General features: G+C 52.8%; 9 protein-coding genes across 9 annotated transcripts; 5 read left to right on the top strand and 4 right to left on the bottom strand.

The window, feature by feature from the left end:
* Nucleotides 1–414: 414 nt before the first annotated feature.
* PV08_05612 (uncharacterized protein) lies at nt 415–2176 on the top strand (the record flags this gene model as incomplete). Its single annotated transcript, XM_016379953.1, has 4 exons — nt 415–580; nt 633–783; nt 837–2085; nt 2141–2176. 4 exons carry the CDS (start codon nt 415–417, stop codon nt 2174–2176), a joined length of 1602 nt encoding a protein of 533 aa, XP_016235780.1.
* Nucleotides 2177–3226: 1050 nt separating this feature from the next.
* Nucleotides 3227–4966, top strand: PV08_05611 (uncharacterized protein; the record flags this gene model as incomplete). Its single annotated transcript, XM_016379952.1, has 3 exons — nt 3227–3355; nt 3488–3613; nt 3914–4966. The coding sequence occupies 3 exons, from the start codon at nt 3227–3229 to the stop codon at nt 4964–4966; spliced, it is 1308 nt and encodes a 435-aa protein (XP_016235779.1).
* A 177-nt stretch (nt 4967–5143) lies between these two features.
* On the bottom strand, nt 5144–6828 carry PV08_05610 (uncharacterized protein; the record flags this gene model as incomplete). The annotated part of the gene is made up of 2 exons (XM_016379951.1): nt 5144–6391; nt 6493–6828. The coding sequence occupies 2 exons, from the start codon at nt 6826–6828 to the stop codon at nt 5144–5146; spliced, it is 1584 nt and encodes a 527-aa protein (XP_016235778.1).
* Nucleotides 6829–8756: 1928 nt separating this feature from the next.
* On the top strand, nt 8757–9791 carry PV08_05609 (uncharacterized protein; the record flags this gene model as incomplete). Its single annotated transcript, XM_016379950.1, has 1 exon — nt 8757–9791. The coding sequence occupies one exon, from the start codon at nt 8757–8759 to the stop codon at nt 9789–9791; it is 1035 nt and encodes a 344-aa protein (XP_016235777.1).
* Nucleotides 9792–9988: 197 nt separating this feature from the next.
* PV08_05608 (uncharacterized protein) lies at nt 9989–10195 on the bottom strand (the record flags this gene model as incomplete). Its single annotated transcript, XM_016379949.1, has 1 exon — nt 9989–10195. One exon carries the CDS (start codon nt 10193–10195, stop codon nt 9989–9991), a length of 207 nt encoding a protein of 68 aa, XP_016235776.1.
* A 388-nt stretch (nt 10196–10583) lies between these two features.
* PV08_05607 (uncharacterized protein) lies at nt 10584–11532 on the top strand (the record flags this gene model as incomplete). Its single annotated transcript, XM_016379948.1, has 2 exons — nt 10584–10608; nt 10670–11532. 2 exons carry the CDS (start codon nt 10584–10586, stop codon nt 11530–11532), a joined length of 888 nt encoding a protein of 295 aa, XP_016235775.1.
* Nucleotides 11533–11975: 443 nt separating this feature from the next.
* PV08_05606 (uncharacterized protein) lies at nt 11976–13748 on the bottom strand (the record flags this gene model as incomplete). The annotated part of the gene is made up of 1 exon (XM_016379947.1): nt 11976–13748. The coding sequence occupies one exon, from the start codon at nt 13746–13748 to the stop codon at nt 11976–11978; it is 1773 nt and encodes a 590-aa protein (XP_016235774.1).
* Nucleotides 13749–14672: 924 nt separating this feature from the next.
* PV08_05605 (uncharacterized protein) lies at nt 14673–15826 on the top strand (the record flags this gene model as incomplete). The annotated part of the gene is made up of 2 exons (XM_016379946.1): nt 14673–14846; nt 14927–15826. The coding sequence occupies 2 exons, from the start codon at nt 14673–14675 to the stop codon at nt 15824–15826; spliced, it is 1074 nt and encodes a 357-aa protein (XP_016235773.1).
* A 429-nt stretch (nt 15827–16255) lies between these two features.
* On the bottom strand, nt 16256–17396 carry PV08_05604 (uncharacterized protein; the record flags this gene model as incomplete). The annotated part of the gene is made up of 3 exons (XM_016379945.1): nt 16256–16814; nt 17068–17152; nt 17324–17396. The coding sequence occupies 3 exons, from the start codon at nt 17394–17396 to the stop codon at nt 16256–16258; spliced, it is 717 nt and encodes a 238-aa protein (XP_016235772.1).
* Nucleotides 17397–19142: the final 1746 nt, after the last annotated feature.

Below are 19142 nucleotides of genomic sequence, written 5' to 3'. Positions count from 1 at the left end.
ATCTCCCACGGCAGACAGTGGAAAAATTGCCCATCTCGCCTACATACTTCATACCACGGACACCACCTACAGCCCACAGGAGAGCTCCTCCATAGCTCCTCCATTGCTCCTCCATTGCTACCTAATACGACCTCTGGCGGTGTGCGGAAAGGGAGGCTTTGTATTTCTCGGATCCCCACCTGCTTTTTGACTTTCGCGCTCTCGAACTCTCTCTACCTCGTTATCTCCATCCTACGGCTCTTTTCTCTTTTTTGTTGTCTGTACACATACAGAGCGAAGTGCTTTTGCGCTCAACAGACGCTCGTTTCACAATCGCCATTGGCCTGTGGTGACAAATCTGCGCTGTTATTGCCAGGAACCACGACGCCCCCATTCGACAATCGGCCCTTACCCTACCCAAGTTAAGCCTACGCCATGGATATCGTCGCCAATCGAACAGCTTTCACCTCGCCCCTCGCAGACGCCCAGTTAAAGATTCAGGCCGCCGACGCCTCGGGGTTCGTGGGCAGGATTGTCGCCCAGCTCAATGTCTGGACAGTTTTGTTTACTATTCTCGCGCTATTGATAGCATACGATCAATGTGAGACGACACGGAGCGGTCACCGCAGTCGCGACAGCTAACGGTTATACAGGCAGTTACCAATATCAAAAGTATGGCATCGTTGGACCGGCATGGAAACTGCCGTTTATGGGACCGTTTCTCGAATCGATGCGCCCGGAGTTCAAAAAATACAAACAGAAGTGGGAAAGCGGCGACCTGAGCTGCGTTTCCGTCTTCCACAAGTAAGCATAGTTGCTTCCTGTCGATAGTCTCCCTGAGCTAACCATCGGATCAGATTCGTGGTCATCGGCGCTTCCCGAGATACCGCGAGAAAGATCTTCAATTCACCCGCATTTCTCAAACCCACCGTTGTCGATATTGCTCCAAAGCTCCTCCGGCCGACGAATTGGGTCTTCCTCGATGGCCGCGAACATGTCGACTACCGCAAAGGCCTGAACGGCCTGTTTACCCGCCAAGCACTGGAAGCGTATCTCCCAGGACAAGAGGAAGTTTACAGCCGATATTTCAAGATTTTTGTCAATGAGTCCAAGGAGAACAATATGAAGCCAAAGGCGTGGATGCCAATTCTTCGAGAGCTGATGACCGCTGTGTCATGCAGGACTTTTGTTGGTCACTACATGAGCGATCAGGTGGTCAAGAAGATTGCCGAGGACTACTATCTCATCACTGCGTCGTTGGAGCTGGTCAATTTCCCCTTTATAATTCCCTACACCAAGACTTGGTATGGAAAGAAGGCATGCGACATGGTCATGGACGAATTTGCCAAGTGTGCAGCAAAGTCCAAGGTTCGCATGGCTGCCGGCGGCTCGATCACTTGTACCATGGATGCTTGGATCAAGCAAATGCAAGATTCGGCCAAGTACAGGGAGCGCATTGCAAGAGGTGAGACCGTCGACTCGTCCGAGAAGCCAGCTCAGGTGCTTCGAGAATTCAGCGACATGGAAATTTCCCAAACGATGTTCACTATGTTGTTTGCTTCACAAGATGCGACCTCGAGCGCATGTACCTGGCTGTTCCAGATCATGGCCGACCGACCAGAAATCTTGGCCAAGGTTCGAGAGGAAAACCTTGCCCTTCGAGGCGGTGACCGCAACAAGCCATTCGACATGGACATGCTGGAGTCCATGGTATGGACAAGGGCCGTTGTGAAGGAGACTCTTCGTTATCGTCCTCCAGTTATTTTCGTGCCCTACGTTGCCAAAAAAGACTTCCCTATGACAGAGAACTATACGATAAAGAAGGGATCCATGGTCATCCCCGCGCTTTGGCCTGCGACCCATGACCCTGAAGCTTATCCAGATCCCGACAACTTTGTTCCTGAGCGATGGATCACTGGTGATGCAGACAAGCAGGTCAAGAATTGGTTGGTTTTTGGCACTGGACCTCACCATTGCTTGGGACAGACTTATGCTCAGTTGAATCTGATGGCAATGATTGGCAAGGCAAGCATACTCTTGGATTGGGTGCATGAGCCAACCGCCATCAGCGAGGATATTGAAGTCTTTGCAACCATCTTTCCTCAGGTAAGCTCTGATCTATTGTTGAGTGTGGTGGGATATTTGCTAACTCAAACTTTAGGACCATTGCAGGTTGACCTTTACGGAACGAGCTTAGACATGACCATTCAGGCCCTTTGTGTTTCCCGGTTTGTCGGTATTGGAGTCGTACTTTTGAGCGACAGTTACAAAGAAATTTCCACCTCAACAAACTCGTAATCGAAGACGAGTAGACGCCGTGGCATGACTGCATTTGATTTGGCTCAGGGTTTCGTGGTACACAAGATTGGCGCAACAAAGTCCTTTGATTTTTTGAGAACCCACCTCGAGGAAGAGAAGAAGCATGCGTAATTGTAGATAGATTGAAGCCACGAAGGCAACGAGCTTGGATAGCTCATCGACTTACGGACGATCAGCGTCCACCTTTTATCCGTCTGCGCAGCGGAACGAGGCTGAAGCGTTTTATCATTATCATACCTTAATCAAGAAAATTCCTCAGACGTCATCTTGCAGAAGCCCGTTATCAGCTATAATGTTGACTCATGGTTGCTGCTAAATACTTGGATTTGCGACCATAAGCAGGCGGACTTTTCCTCCTCACCATTGTTTGCATTTGTTTTGGACGGAATTTTGTTTGTGTAGGACCTACCAAGTACAATTTTTTTCTATTCAAGGGCCGACCGAGTATATGAATAGACGCCAAGATAAGGTTCAGCCTTGTTGAGGCACTCCTGTCCATATTCACCTCGACATCACCTGGCCACAAGAACAATAGGTGCATGCGCCACTACGCAGAAGAAGCACTGCCTACCCGTCCAGGTCAAAGGTTTAGTTGCTTCGAGAGCGGTGCGAGTCGACTTACCGTGATAGCTTACAGCTGGGGTTTCGAGGAGCCATCATTAATCAGCCACGCCAGTTCGCGACGTTGTGTTGGTGGCATGGTAACATCGTCAGGCTCTTTTGTCTCACACACGACGCGGGGTCCCGTCAGTCAAAGCCGCGTGAGATGAGAACCGACGTCGTCTTTTACACAGAAAGTATCTCGAGAGAAGTATCGACAGGTCTCTTGAGGTGACCGACGACAAGGAAAACGAGCCCAAGCACGGGAAAGAGATCAGGAGAAAGAAAAGAAAGAAAGAAATACGGGAAGAATTTGGTGCCCGTAAAGATGGAACAGACCATCTCGAAAAGCCGGAGCGTGCTACTACTACTGGCAAGAAGACTGCCTCGCGATTCTTCAGCGGTGAGGAGGACGTTTTCGACTTCGAGATCCAACGATGCGGATTTTACTCACGCTGTAAGTTGCGTCACGTTTTTACTTTCTCCTTGATTGGCGCAAGGGCCCAGATTATATTGTCATCTACAGGCTAGTTGTGTCTGTTGTCAAAGATAACTGCTGGTACGTGGCGGCTGAGCTGGCTGTGCATAGGTCATTGGAGGCGGCGTGGTTGGTCTCGCTATCGCCCGTCAGCTCGCGCAACGGACGGGGACGAGTACGATATTGATCGAGAGGCATGGGTCGGTAGGGACTGAGACCAGCAGCAGGAATTCCGAGGTATGTTTTGTGTTCTTCCAGATGGCCCTTACTGCTCAGTCATCCAGGGTATCTTGGTGGCTCTTCACCGGCCCTTGACTGTCTTTGTAATACATTCACACCATCACCTCACGCTCTCTCGTCTGTCCCCCCCCCCCCCCCCCCCCCTCCTGCCTCTCACCCCGACGCCATCAGCAGAAGCGGAAGTCGAAGCAGAAGCCGCAGCCACATCTACATCATCTCAATGGTCAAAATAGACGTAGTTACCTAATTCCTTGGTAACTGACATGACCCCCGCCTTGTCGGGGCTTCTTGTAACAGGTCATTCACGCAGGCATCTACTACGGGCCTTCGAGTCTGAAGACGCGCCTCTGCATCCGTGGCAAAAACCTCCTCTACGACCTCTGCGAGACCAAATCGATCCCCTACCGGCGGACGAAAAAGTGGATCATCGCCCAGGACGAGCGGCAGATGCAGCACCTCACTGACCTGCACGCGTTCACAAAGTCAATCGACGTGCCCACGTCGTTCCTGTCCCGTCGCGAGATCCAGGACCGCGAACCGGACGTGCGCGCCGACGCGGGGGTTCTCGAGTCGCCGACGACGGGCATCGTCGACTCCCACGCGCTCATGTCGTACCTCGAGGGCGACCTGGACAGTCTGGGCGGCGACCAGGTTCTGCATACCGTCGTGACGGGCGTTGAAGCCGTCCGCAGCGGCGGCGGGCCGAGTGCCGACGACCCGGGCAACGGAATAACGTCCTACGAGATCCGCACGCGCAGCCGCGACGGCGCGGGGGGTGAAGACACCATCACGGCCGAATGCGTGGTCAACGCCGCCGGGCTGGGCGCCATCGCCGTCAACAACATGCTCCTCCCGCCCGAGCGGCACCGCACTGCCTACTTCGCAAAGGGAACGTACTTCTCGTACTCGGCGTCCAGGCCGCGCGTCAAGACGCTGCTGTACCCTGCGCCCGTCCCCGGCTTGGGTGGACTGGGCACGCACCTGACGCTCGACATGGGCGGCCGCGCCAGGTTCGGCCCGGACGTGGAGTGGGTGGACGACCCGACCGACCTGACCCCGAACCCTGCGCGGCTCGCGGACGCCGTGAAGGTCATCCAGACGTACCTGCCTTCCGTGGACGTCGGCGCCATCGACTTGGACTACTGCGGCATCAGGCCGAAACTGAGCCCGGGCAGCAGCGGTACGTACGGCAAGGACGGCAAGGGGTTTGAGGATTTTATAATCTGTGAGGAACATGGGTTTCCTGGGTTCGTGAACCTTCTGGGAATCGAGAGTCCGGGCTTGACGAGTGCCTTGGCCATTGCGGAGCGAGTAGAGGATATATTGTACGGAGAGAAAGCAAAGGTATGAGAGAGATATGAGAGATGAGAGAGGAGAGCCGGAGAGCCGTCTATATCTCTATACTATACACGATGTTTTATAACTCTGCATCATACTCTCCGGTACATGGTTTTGAGGGGTACATATATATACATCATCTTGTATGGTACACACAAAGAGAGCAAGACAAAGCCTAGCGTCAAGTTATCACTCTTTGGAGACTTTGAGCATCTCATCGACACTACCGAATTTCTCTCTCGGTTTCCCGTGAGCTGCACCGACGGATTTCTCTGCGGCGTCAATCTTCTGCCACCTGGACCAATGGACAGGTCGAAGAGGTAGCTTTTGCGCCTCGGCATCTGCTTGCACACCCTTCCAGCCTGCGCGACTGGGTCGGGGAGGGACGTGGTCTGACCCGAACGCCTTCTTCCAGTCTTGGACGATGGCCTCGGCGGTCTCGAAGGCGTCCGTCATGGTACTGGCGATGACACCGGTAGGTCCACGCTTGACCCAGCCAGCGCAGTACAAGCTCGCCTTTTGCTCGGCGACGTTTTGTGACTCACCGAGAGCCAGCACCCTGCCGGAACCGTCGTGTCGAATGGTTCCCCTCTGCTCGTCAAAGTCGGCCCCGATCTCTCGCATGCCGGGTATGGCTTCGGCTTTGTACCCTATCGACCTGAACAGCGTCGACGTGGGGACAAGCCGTGTTTCGTCCGTGTTCGTGACTTTGGAGTCGGGCGAGTCGGGATCTGCGAGTTTCGTCTTGGAAAAGACGACTCCTTCGAGCTTGTCGGGTTCCGAAGACGACCAGGACAGCGATTTCGGAGAGAGGAGGAAGTCCAACGACCACGATTTCGTGGCTCCGGGCTTCTGGCTGCTTCCCTTCTTCAGAAGCTCCATTAGCCTTCTCTTGGGACGGGGCAGGCTCTTCAGGTCCTGTGGGAAGAGCCTCTCGGGGATCGGTTCGAAACTGACGTCGTCAAGCTGCAGTAGCTCTCTGACTTCCTTGATCGTGAACGCCGCCTGCATGGGCCCCCGCCGGCCGACGACGTGGACGTGCCTGATGGTGCTCCGAGATAGCGTGTCGAGCGCGTATTCCGTCATGTCCGTCTTCTTCAGCTGGTCGAGCTTGCTCAGCAGCGTCCTTGCGACGTCCAGCGCCACGTTCCCCTGTCCGACGACCACGGCCGTGTCGCCGGCTGTCAAGTCCGGGTTCAAATCGCGGTACTCGGGAAGGCCGTTGTACCACCCTACAAAGGCCCGCGCGGAGTATATGTGCGGTTTGTCTTCGCCTTCTAGTCCTATCTTGCGATCCTGCGACGCACCGTACGCGAACACGATCGCGTCGTAGTGTTTCGCGAGCAATGGAAGAGGCAGGTCGTGCCCGAGGTTCACGTTGCCGATGAAGTTGTAGTCAGGAGACGCGGCAATGTCCTGGAACGTGTCTTGGACATTCTATGGGTGGTCGTCAGTAGGCATGCAGGTAGGTAGGTGGGTGGATGGGTAGGTAGGTAGTCTCCCATGAGAGTGGAATGCAAGATTCTGCGAACCTTTACCTCTGGGTGATCTGGTGCCACTCCGAACCTGACCAGACCGAACGGCACAGGTAGCTGTTCGTACATGTCTATTTTGGTCCCCTTGAGTTCTCGCATCACCTTGTGCGCAGTGTAGAAGCCCGCAGGCCCAGACCCAATGATGGCTATCGTGGGACTAGGTCGGTCGTTGTTGGCCGCGCCCGCAGCACCAGCACCAGCACCAGCATCGTGGTGGGAATGCCTTGTCGCAGCCGCGAACAATGGTCGTGGTTTGGCAAGAAGGGTTGCGATTTGTGACGACAACGCCGACGACGGTCTGAGCGAGAGCCATAACTGCGGAGAGTACGTGTTCAGCATGGTGTTATCCTCCTACAGTCACCCGCCATCATACGGGGGAAATTCTCCAGACAACTGACGGTTGACGAAGTTGCGAGCGGAAACGTTCGAGGAGACAAGAAATTACTCATTCGGTTGTCGTCGGAAATAATTATTCCTCGAGGAAGGTATCCAAGTCAACGATCTCTTATCGATAACAACGGCCCGCCTACAATATGTCATTCAGCCTTGTTCCGCATCGAAACCACGTCAACAGTTTGCGTTGTCGACGCTAGAATATGGATACGTTTTCACTATTTGCATTACGTGGTTTGAGGTTTGAGTGTTACACCGCAGCATCAGTGGCATTCGTACCCAAGATATGGGAGCGACGCTGGAAACCAGGATGATTTCTGGCTTGCCGCGGATTACTCTTTGACCGACCAGTAAAGGTCATGATCTTCGTGTGCTTCATGCTCGTAGCAAGGAGAAGACAGCCAGGGCCCTCTGCGGAATATAATGACAAGAAACCACTCAGTCACGACAGATGCTGAGTTTCAATATACAGTTTCTGTGTACGTAATGTTGTGCTTGGATTGTGAAAACCAAAGTTCACTCAACCCAAGTATCGAAGCAACCATCCGTATCCATTCATGCCTCAGCTGATGGACACGGGCATTCCTGGCCCGAAGTAAAAGACAGCAAGTGCGCGCACGGCGACGACTCGGGCACCGTTTATAGACAGGATATATCAACACAGGCAAGGGAATCCCTTCACTGACAGGGACCGGTGGACGTGTCAGAACGAGGGTTGCGAGTGTTTCGTACGTCATGAGGTTATGACTGTCGTTGGGAGGAGAGGGAGGTTCGGACAGGGCGAGGAGATATAGAGCCTGTTCAGATGACCAAGGTGTGAGTTCCTGTATCTGGTGGTATATCACCCGTGGTGTAGCAGTGGTTGGTTACCTTCCAAGGTCTTCACAATGAGTCAGCCATGGGAAGTACCCAAACAAGGTCAACACGCCTCCTACGGCGGCAGTGACGCTCGATACAATTCGAATCTCCCTTGGACCGGCTGAGCGTACTCGCTTGAGAACACGTTCTGGGATGGCCATGCGCATCAAACCAAGGCAGAGGCTACTCCAGCCGACTAGCGTGAGGAGGAGTCTCCAATCCCGGCTCCAGAAGTTGTGTCGTTGTAAGATGGCCAGTCCTGAGATAAATAGTATAGAGCCGTTGAGAGCGATGACCGCCGGCGTGTTGTTGGACCATATGTGAGCATTCAGGTGTTCGGTGAGAGATATCGCGGCAAGACTGGGCCCGACGAGACGAGCGAGTTGATGCGATGGCGGATATGACGCCATTGCGCTCATATCGTAGGCTCGTTCTTCTTGAATGTGATTCAGCAGCCTTGGTAGACGATGATAGCTGCCAATATGTACTGTTCATGACTCCAAGATCAAGCACGGGACCGAGGCATTGCGAGCAAGCGGTTGGCGATGTTGGCACGTACAAGGAGGGGTCAGTTAGAGCAATCATCACCTGACAATTCATTGTAGCAGACATGCTACGGCACGAGAAGAAACATCTCACTTGATAATGAGGCTGCTCTTAAGACACCTACTGGACTTACCTGCTGCGGGACAGTTGTTCGATGATAGACATCTGGTGTTGCGGCTTGTGCGGCCGCCTCCTCAAGCCCGGTGTCGAACATTTAGCCTTGACATCATCTTAACTCCGAGGGGGGATCCAGAATGCCTTTGCCACAGCTCGAGCTTGCTCTACGAGTACGCAATACGAATGTTCGAGCAAGAATTGACTCCGCACGAGAAAGGGTATATAAATAAAAGCCCATCGTCTATCAGTTCAAAGGTCGTGCATTCTCAGCAAACAATCACGACCACAGCCACCTCAATACCTAGTGCCCACCACTCCCTAGGTACTAAAGCAGGAACCATAAGCATTCCAACATGGCTCCTCAGCTTCCTACTCGCAAACTCGGCAAAAATGGCCCTGAAGTGACCGCCCTGGGCTTCGGTGCGATGGGCCTGTCTGCGTTCTACGGTGCAACGAAGCCCGATGAAGAACGCTACGCCCTGCTTGACCACGTCTACGAGTCTGGCGAACGTTTCTGGGACAGCGCCGACATATATGGGGATAACGAAGACTTGCTGGGTCGATGGTTCAAGCGCAACCCTGGAAAACGTGAGACCATCTTCCTAGCCACAAAGTTCGCCAACTACGTTAATCCCGCCACCGGCCTGAGAGAAGTTCACAACGAGCCGGAATACGTCCGTCAGGCATGCGACCGCTCCCTCCAGAGGCTCGGCGTGGATTATATCGACTTGTACTACGCCCATCGATTGGACGCCAAGCAGCCCGTCGAGATCACTGTCAAGGCCATGAAGGAGCTCAAAGACGCTGGCAAGGTCAAGTATCTGGGCATGAGCGAGTGCTCTGCGGAGTCGCTGAGAAGGGCGTGCAAGATTGTTCACATTGACGCCGTGCAGATGGAGTACAGTCCTTTCTCGCTGGAAATCGAGGACCCGCAATACAACTTGCTTCAGACTGCTAGAGAACTCGGCGTTGCGGTCGTGGCATACTCACCTCTCGGACGAGGCTTCTTGACGGGTTCCATCAAGAGCCGCAACGATCTCGAAGAAGGAGATTTCCGCAGACTCGCGCCGAGATTCAACGAGGAAAATTTCCCCAAGAACTTGAAGCTGGTCGAAGATATCAAGGCACTGGCTGATGACAAGGGTTGCACTCCTGCACAACTGATCCTGGCATTCCTGATGGCTCAAGGGGATGATATCATTCCGATCCCCGGTACGACAAAGATCAAGAATTTCGATGAAAACATGGGAGCCTTGAAGGTGAAGATCACGCCCGAAGACAACGAGAAGATCAGAAAGGCAATCACTGCAGCGGAAGTTCATGGCGAACGGTATCCCGAGTCATTCTCGAAGAGCTTGTTTGTGACCACGGTGCCGCTGAAGGAGTAACTGTACTTGAAATGAGGGCCTGGTTCCATGAGAGTGTATTGAGAGTCTTGAAAATTGTGAATATGGTGTAGAGCTGGGATTCTCGTACATAGTGTTGAAGTTGAATTCAGTCATGTCAATGCCAAAGATAAAAACTCCGACCAAACGCCAGACACCATGCTGTTTCTGTTTTACAATTCTATGACATTTCGCCATCGTCACTCTTCAAGGTTCCTCATCCTAGGCACCTCCCACTTTCTTGATGGACCAAGGTCCTGTGTCTTGAACTGTGGCGCGGGTGGCTGGTTCTTAAGGAAGAGGTGGTAGTTGGTTTTGACTCGGCTCATTGCCTTGCGTGTCTGGATGGCTTTGTAGTCCAGGACTATGCTGTTGTAGGTGAAGCTGAAGCGTGCACCCCGAGGCATGATTGATACGGGCTGAAAGTGTGATCTCAGTGCTTGCCGCAATCCGACGGCTCGAAGGAGGCAGGACTAGACGGCGAAGGTGTTCGTCGCTGCGTGAATAGTGAGGGATAGATTCAGGAGATATGAATGATTCTGTTGTCGTCGGACGAGAATGAGACGTGCTTCGTCCAGTCTCCTCGTGGTCGATCGTTGTCGCGATTTCGATGCGGAGAGTCTCAGCCTCGCCGCACCTGCCGCCTTAGTGGCGATGCCCTACTGCGGCATTGAAGGGGACACTTGTCGCCGGTGTCTACACGTGCAATTGTGAAGACAACACAACCGACCTCACCCAGTTCTGTTCAGTTTCAGACCAAGTCGCTGACCTGCACAATCCCCCTACGTCCTCAAGATGGACCCTTTCTCCGGCGAGGGTGGTGAGTCCTGGATCGCTCCCTTTGTGACTTGGTCAATTCCCGACTAATGCGTCTGACCTAGAACTCCTCAACATAACAACAGCCTTCTACACCCACGCCTACCAAACAGTACTGGACTTTGACACCTCTGCTCTCTCTCCTGCGAACCAGGCTGTTGCTCAAACACTCAAATACCGGGCTCAAATCGCCCTGGGCGACTCTTCGTCCGTCATATCCGAATTGAAACCCAAAGCATCCAGCTCTCCTTCGTCCCGCGCGTTATTGGCTCTCGCCCAGAACGATGTCGAGGCCGCGACAGAACTGGCAACAGACGCATCCACCGCCGAAGACCCGGTAGTTCAAGTCTGCGCCGGGACAGTCCTTGCATCCGCCGGCGAATATGCAACCGCAATCGATCTTCTATCAAAACACCAAGGAAGTCTCGAAGCCGTTGGCTTGCTCGTGCAGATCCGCCTCTCCCAGAACAGGACCGATCTGGCCGTCAAAGAAGTGCAGGGTGCAAAGCGCTGGGCTAATGACAGCCTCCTGATCAACCTCGCCGAGTCATGGACGAACCTTCGCGCAGGAGGCAGCGAGAAATACCAGTCGGCATTTTACGTATATGAAGAACTCGCCAGTGCCCCAGGGAACACCTCTCCGACCGCACTTTTGTGTCAGGCTATTGCCGAGTTGCATCTCGGACGGCTAGAGGAGGCCGAAGTCGCGTTACAACAGGCTGTGAGCAGCGACGGGGCCGATGTCCAGGCCATCGCGAATAGCATCGTACTGGCGAGCGTCATGGGCAAGAAGGACGATGTGGTAAAGGGACTGATCGAACAGTTACGAGAGCGGGATCAAGGGCACGTGTTGTTGAAAGATCTAGAGGAGAAGAGTGCACTTTTCGATGCTGCCGCTGCCAAATACAGTGCAAAGGTCACAGCTTGAGTCGGTCAGTGGCGTTGAGACCCGGTCCGCTCATAATGGACCGATTTTGTCTTTTTGAGAGAAAGTTTTATGTCAGCTTCATGAAATGTTTGTAGAGGTATATGGGCACTACGGTGGGGCTTTAAGCATCAGCTTCGGGAAAAAACCTCCTGGGCGTCAATTGCATGCCTAAAAGCAACTACTGGCAATTCTATCATAGAGTGGTTTGAAGACAGGCGAACGGCACGATACGGCGCGAGAACACAAGAAGTAGCACAAGCAACTAAAGGGGAAACGCTTTCATCATGGCATCGTGATTTTTCATTATTTCGTCCACTTGACTCATCATTATTGAAGACTCGCATAATTAGATTGGCCGCCTGCCTCAGTACTTGTACTAACAACGACTGAGAGTACCTATATTGCACAACCTAGAATTGTACGGGCAGTCAAAGGTGCAGGCGTCATCTCCCCACAGCTCTTCCCAACCTCCCCTGCGCCGTCGTTGGACCTTGATCAGGCCAACTTCCCACAGCATCGTCGACTTCTTCAAGAAACGTGGCTGAATTATGCACGCATGTCCCTCCAAGCACGACTCGTACACCGGGGACTGATGCGTTGACTTGGGCCACCATCTTGGCCTCTTCGTACGTCACGCCTCCGATCATGAAAACGACAATGTCCTGAGGCTTGTCGCGCGTGTGGCCTTCCAGGAAGGGGTACTGCAGCTCCTTCAGCCTCCCCTTGATCAGGTTCTGAAGTGTGTTTTCCAGACGGGGCGAGTGCTGCGTGTACACGTTCTCAACGCCCTTGAGGTTGAGGTTGCGCCGGAACTGGCTGAAGGGCGAAGAAGCAGACTCGAACAGGTCTGTGAATCCGCCGGCCACAGGTGCGGGCTGGAGACTGTGGTGGTATGCGAGGAGTTTGGGTATGATGGACAACTTGTGCGGAGAGATGTCGGCGACGGTGGTGAGGAGATCGAGTAGTACGGGCAGAGCGTTGTTCGGGTTACGTTCGTGTCTGATGGCGTACAGTGCCACGAGACGGATCTTATTATCGGCGGGGATGCTGGGGTTCTGAATGTGTTGTTGAAGAGTTCGCAGATCGTTATTGTGGTTGTCGTTGCAGACGAGGCTCTGTTCGAGCTCCGAGACGTCCAGCAGCAGGTCCGCTGACACACGCCGACTGAGTTCGCTGACTAGGGTTACGTGTTTCGATACGTTCCCAGATAATTTGCGGAATTCGGGATAGTCCTCTACGAAGCGCTTCATATCGGCTATTGATTCGATTTGGGCATTGGACTTTGTCCGCGTTTGGTATTGGTCGACATATTCCTTGATGTTTCCACCTAGGTCGCCGAAGTTTTGGTACATGTTCTTCTTGAAGAAGGGGTCTTGGTCCTGCGAGAGCACGATCTCTCGTAGTTCCGGCCGTACATCAGGAACATGGCTGAGATCAACTCTGCCGTTGTTTATGCCTAATAGTTCGTGGACCTGCGCTTGATAGGTCCACTGCGTAAGTAGAGGGGTAATCGGGTCATCTCTTCGGTCGAGGATAAGCAGGATAGGTGATGTGTCTGTTTTGCGGAAATCGAACAGCTGTTCTTCTTGCGTCATTTGGTATCGGATCTCAGTGGCCAGTTTCTTTGCCATGAGACTATTCTTCTCGTAGCGGATCAGAGGATGCTTCTTGAGCGAGAGCAGCAACGCAATCACGCCTTCCGTCGTCCTTTGCAGTGCGTCCGTGTTCCATATATCTGGACTATGGCTCCATAAGCGTTGCCTTGGGAATCCAAGGTTCAAAGACATCAGGTCTGGGTTGATCACGATATAGTCCGCAAAGTACTCCTGCACGGCCTTGACGACCTCATGGTCATCCGCCTCTGCTAGCCTCTCCAGGGAGGACTTTTTTATGATGTTACTGAAGTAGATGTTGTACTCTCCATACTTGGGATCTCGTAACTCGTCAATGAGCAGCTGTATCGAGTCTGGTGATGGCCGGACGAAGCAGAGACATCTGAGGTGGCGCATGCGCTCGCGCGATGCATTGTCGAGTCGGTCGATGAGGAAGACTTCGTGTTTGAGGAGGGCAGACTGCGTGATGGCCGTCGAGACTATGGACACAGTCGCAGGGTCCAGTAGGAGAATCTTCAGCTTCTGACTCTGCGTGGCCGCGGCACCTTCGCCAGGGCCAGCGATCTTGGAGATGTAGTTCTGGACGGCCGACGCAACATCCATGGCGACAAAGGGTGTAAATTAGAAGTCTCGATTTTGTCGACTCATTGTAGTTTGTTGCTGTCAGTTAACGATTCCTCTAAGGTCTCTGGACAAAGCAGTCTTGCAACAAGCTTGATGTTGGCCCGCGTTGTTCGCGAAACAGCCTGTGTATGCCTTGTTGGGGTTCACACGCAATACGCTATGTACATCAACAATCAAACAGCATGTCATGATCTCCTGTTTTGGACTTGGCCTCATGCCGTCCTACTCGGATAAGTTTCCCGAAGGACAAGGGTGTGATATGTCGACTAGTGAAACTGGTATCCTTACCTCGTACTCGTACTCGGTACTGTATCTCCCCCACCTATTACTTAGTCCTGGCTTCAAATTTCACGACACTTGACGATGGATGATTTACAATGCAACCTGAGTGAACCACGTCTGTCGAGTATGTAAACTACTCGCAGGTATGCGGTGGGACACTCTCTCTTTTCGAATCAGATTGCAAAAATAATGTCTCCAAAAGTCCCACTGGGTTTCCGGCCCGGAAGTTGGGGTCATAATTCTGATTTAACGTAAGCAATCAGAGAATTGGGTACATCCCTTGGTGGAATTCGTTCTCCGAAACCTCGAACCGAATGCTCCTGTACTCAATCGAGACATCCATCTGCAGATCAAGTCTCAGAGCCTAGGGATAACTATCCGGCATCTCAAATATATAAACATAAGCAGCCCAGCCTCGATTCTACAATGATTTCAAAACACCTCTCTAGCACAAGAACCGTCTCTCTGGCTTCGCCTTTACGAACATATCTTAGACTAGGGACGGAAACTCTTGAACACCATAGAGGAAGGACCATCGCTGAGGGAACTCGAGCAAGCTCTCCTCCGATCCACTGAAATAAGCATCTTCCAAGCCTACCTCCAAATTTCAGTCCTGCAGCCATGTCTCTCCCCAAGAAGACCGATGCCTGGATCATCCTCAGCACCAAGGATTCGGGTGATTTTAGCAACATGAAACTCGAAAAGGACAGGCCACTCCCACCGCTGGGAGACCACGACTGTCTGGTACAGATCCAGGCCGTTTCACTGAACTACCGAGACCTAATTATACCAAAGGTTTGTCCTGACCCTTCTCAGGATATTGGAATCTACGACCATTCTCATGCTCGAGAGTTGATACTAACTTCTCATCATAGGGCTTGTATCCACTCCCGCAGAATGTCCCGGTTGTTGCATGCTCGGACGGCGCTGGTCGTGTTCTGGCCGTCGGACCCAAAGTGACCCAATTCCAAAAGGACGACAACGTAGCCACAGTGTTCATACAAGCACATCAAGCCGGTCCAGTCACGGAGGAGTATATGCAAACCACCCTCGGCGGATCCGTTGACGGCACACTGACCCACTATGCTGTTTTCCCGGAGTCGGGTCTCGTCCCGGCCCCGTCGAACCTGACACCGACAGAGACCAGCACATTGAGCTGCGCGCCACTCACAGCGTGGAATGCCCTGTACGGTCTCGAGTCCAAGGCGTTGCAGCCAGGCCAAGTGGTGCTGACACAGGGAACGGGCGGCGTGTCTCTTTCAGCCATCCAGTTCGCCAAAGCGGCCGGTGCGACCGTCATTGCGACGACGTCGTCGGCGGACAAGGCCAAGCGTCTCAAACAGCTCGGCGCTGACATCGTGATCAACTACAAGGAAGATCCGAACTGGGGTGAGACGGCCAAGAGACTGTCTCCAGGGAAGGCAGGCGTCGACTTTGTCATCGAGGTCGGCGGCTCCGGCACCATCCAACAGTCCCTCAAGGCTGTCAAGCTGGAAGGCACCATCGCCGTGATCGGGTTCCTCGGCGGTGCCAAGTCCCCGGACGATCCAAGCCCTCTGGCGGCGCTGTCGGCAGGCTGCATCATCCGCGGTATTCTTATCGGATCCAGGCTTCAGATGAACGCCATGAACAGAGCCATTGAAGCGAACAACATCCATCCCATCGTGGACCCAAAGACCTTTTCGTTTGAAAACGCCCTTGACGCCTACGAGTACCAGTGGCAGCAGAAGCATTTTGGAAAAGTCGTCATTCAGCTACCTGGAGCAGGAGCGTGATTCATTACACGTGGACGGTGAAAGCCAATTAATTCGCATCTCTCTCTTTATGGGCCGTTTACTTTTGCCCCAAATCATCCCTACGATACCTATGTACGTATGTACATCCACTGACATAGCTTGTTCTATCTTACTTCGGAGCAATGCAAATAGGTAGTTTCAATCACTCAAAAATGGTGAATTGCGCTCTTGATGCATTCAGTTGATGCTTTTGTCTTGAAAGAAACCAACATGTGTAGAGTGTACGCTGTGCTCTGTGTGGGGTGAACGCGAGGTGTGGGTATATATTCGAGATGGTGTATGCACCATGTAGATACTCCAGGCACATGTTCTAGTCGTATCGATACAGCAAGGGATGATGCTGTATGACTAGTTAGTCCTCCGATAGACGGCCGGACAGAGCACTCGTACGGTTACCGAGCAGTCTCATCAGTAGCTGTCCCGATCAAACCACCCGCTCGCCTGGGCGGCTTCATACTGCTTCTTCAGCTGCTCCCCACCTTCCAAGGCGTATATTTTCTCCTCGACGCCCAACCCTTTCAGCATCTTGACCCACGCAACGACAACGAAATCGGCATAGCACGGCGCCTTGCCCTCGAAGAATGGCCCGTCGGTCTCGGTCAACAAGGCCGACAGTTCACGCACGTACGGCTCGGCGCTTTTGACGTCGTGGTCGGCCGTCTTGCCGAACTCGTCCAGCGGCATGCCGACGACCTTCTCGCGAGTCGCGACGAAGTAGTCACGGCAGCGCGGGTTGAGGAACATCTTCGGCACCAGGGGCATGTAGACGGACCGGATGCAGCGCATGATGTTGCCGAGCGCGGCCTCGACGGGCGCCTGGTATTTCGATTCGATGTGCAGCGGCGGATCGGGGTAGATGCGGTCTAGGCCCTCGGCGATGCGGCGGGAGTCCACCACGTAGGACCCGTCGGGCATCTTGACGGTCGGTGCAGTATACTTGGTTCCTGTCTCGTTGGGAGGGATTCCACTGGGGATGATCGAGGTGTTGGGTTAGCGATGGCGCGGAGGAAAGGAAGGGGGAGGGCACGTGAGGTCCAGCAAGGTAGAAGACAACAAGGAAAACAACGAGCAAGGTCAAAGGTTTGAAAAAAAAAAAGTATAGGTAGGTAGGTATTCGGTACCTAGCCAGGGAGGCCGATAGTAGTAGTCGGAGGCGGTGAATCATCCCGAAAGGGGCCCAGTAGAGCTTTCTACTATTGTAGCACCAAACCACGACTTACAATTTTTCAAACTTGGGCTCAAGGTCAGGATACGCCGTCCATTCCGTCTTGTAGGGAATGTTCTTGTAGTTGAGGTAGAGTCTTGCTATAATGTAACGAAGCGGACGGTTAGTCAAGATCGAGACGTACACGGGTATGACTCAACGCAAGCAAGTAGGCAAACGGGCAACATCACGGTCCACGGTCCACGGTCCACGGTCCCAAGTGAATGAATGTAGGCGAGTGTGTCAGAGCAGGTGGCAGGATCACAACTTACTCTTCCACGGGTTCAAGCTCCACGACGTCCCCTGTTTCGAAGGGATATCGTAAAGGATGACTTCGTTTGCCATTGCTTCGACGTGAGTTGAGGAGAGACGTGTCAGGTAAGTCGTATGCTGATAGTGGTACGGTTTTATCGAGTTCGAAAATGACCTTGATGGAGAGATAGAGTTGGAGGAAAGGAGATGGAATGGTTTCATTCCTCTGATATTGTGGAGGATGTTGCTCAATCGACTTCTCTACCGAGGCTATACGATAGGAGATTGAAGATCGCCCAGCGTATTCTTAATAATACGCCGTGACATAGATAGAATCCATGAGTCCATCGTTCATCCACTACGCACCTGTCATAGGGCGAAGCTCTTCCCACAAAGATTGTGGGCTTGGATCTCCAGTCTTCAGACGCCGAATCCACCCACAAATTGTGTACAACAATGGATCTCAGTCCGACCTCGGGGGCCTGTACAAAGGTCCGCACATATCCGTCCGCGAAGAATGCGACCACAGGATCACAGGAGCGCGTATTCGCTTTGATCCAACACTTCATCGAGCTATGATATAATAACAACACAGATGTCTTTATTGTTAATGTACACAATCTTTGTTATCTGGTAAACTATCTATCGTGCAACGCTCACACAATGGGAGTTAAATGGGATGTATTGACGAGTCTGACCTCAATAACTATGAGGTCAAGGACTATGATATATATAGGCAAAAGGAGCGACTATTCTCTGTCCGGTCGAGGCCTCTTTCGTTGCCTCATCACAGGCCGCAAGTCGCCCTTTCCTTGTGAACCTTAATGGTTGCAACAAGCGCTCCGATAATTGGTAATAATTGGCAATAGACCGGCCTATATATTGCTGTCAACATGATATAGTTCAATGAGTGACTCGATAGTTATGAAAAGAGTGTTGCGAAATGCGCAATAAGGAGCGTTCTAGGCGGCGGAGTTCCTCGGAGGCGTTCGGCGCGAGTATGGGGGTTGTAATGACACCGTCACAACTCAGCCTGTTCAACACACCCCCTCAGGAAATGATGCCGTCGTCGTTGGTGAGGAAACATCAAGATAGCATTTCCTGGATGTCAGTGAGGTTGAGTTGCTTGATGAAAGCCTCGTGTTTTTGCCTAGGCAAGGCCTTCGTGAGGCCGTCGGCAATCATGTCGTTTGTTGGTGCCCAATCAAGGTGGATCTTTCCTTGTTGCACCTCCTGTCGAAGCCAATGCCGATGAATATCAACATGACGAAGTCTTGTAGACAGCTTTTCGTTCTTGGTTAGCAGTCGAATAGTCTGCAAGTTGTCGGAGAGCAAGGGCGAGGTCTCCTTGAGGTCTAGATTGATGTCAGCGAACATTCTCTTCCACCATATCATTTCGCTCGCCGCATTGGAGAGGGCAAGGAGTTCAGCCTCGGTGGAGGACGTTGTGACCGTCTTTTGCTTCCCCGACCTCCAGTCAATGGGCCCTCCGAATAGCGTCAGGATGTAGCCATCGGAGCTTCTCCTAGTCTCAGGGTCGTCGGCGAAGGAGGCGTCCGACGCGCAGAGGAAGTGTTGGTCAGATTGACTGTTGTACGTGAGGGAGAAGTGTTTCGTGCGGTAGAGATATGCAATCACTCTATCCGCGGCCTTGGCGTGCGCACTCGACGGGTTGACTAGGAATTGGGCTAGTTTGGAGTGAGCATAGGCGACGTCTGGCCTAGTTGCGCATGAGGCAAATGAGATGGATCCAACACGTTGTTGATATACGTGGATCTCTTGTGGTGAGGCCTGTCCTTCATGAGGTTGCAACTCACTAGTTGATAGTGGAGTATCAGG

The sequence above is a fragment of the Exophiala spinifera genome, assembly GCF_000836115.1.
Source record: "Exophiala spinifera strain CBS 89968 unplaced genomic scaffold supercont1.4, whole genome shotgun sequence".
Classification (NCBI taxonomy): domain Eukaryota; kingdom Fungi; phylum Ascomycota; class Eurotiomycetes; order Chaetothyriales; family Herpotrichiellaceae; genus Exophiala; species Exophiala spinifera.
The sequence above is the reverse complement of the archived record's forward strand: the minus strand, read 5'-3'. Positions and strand labels throughout refer to the sequence as shown.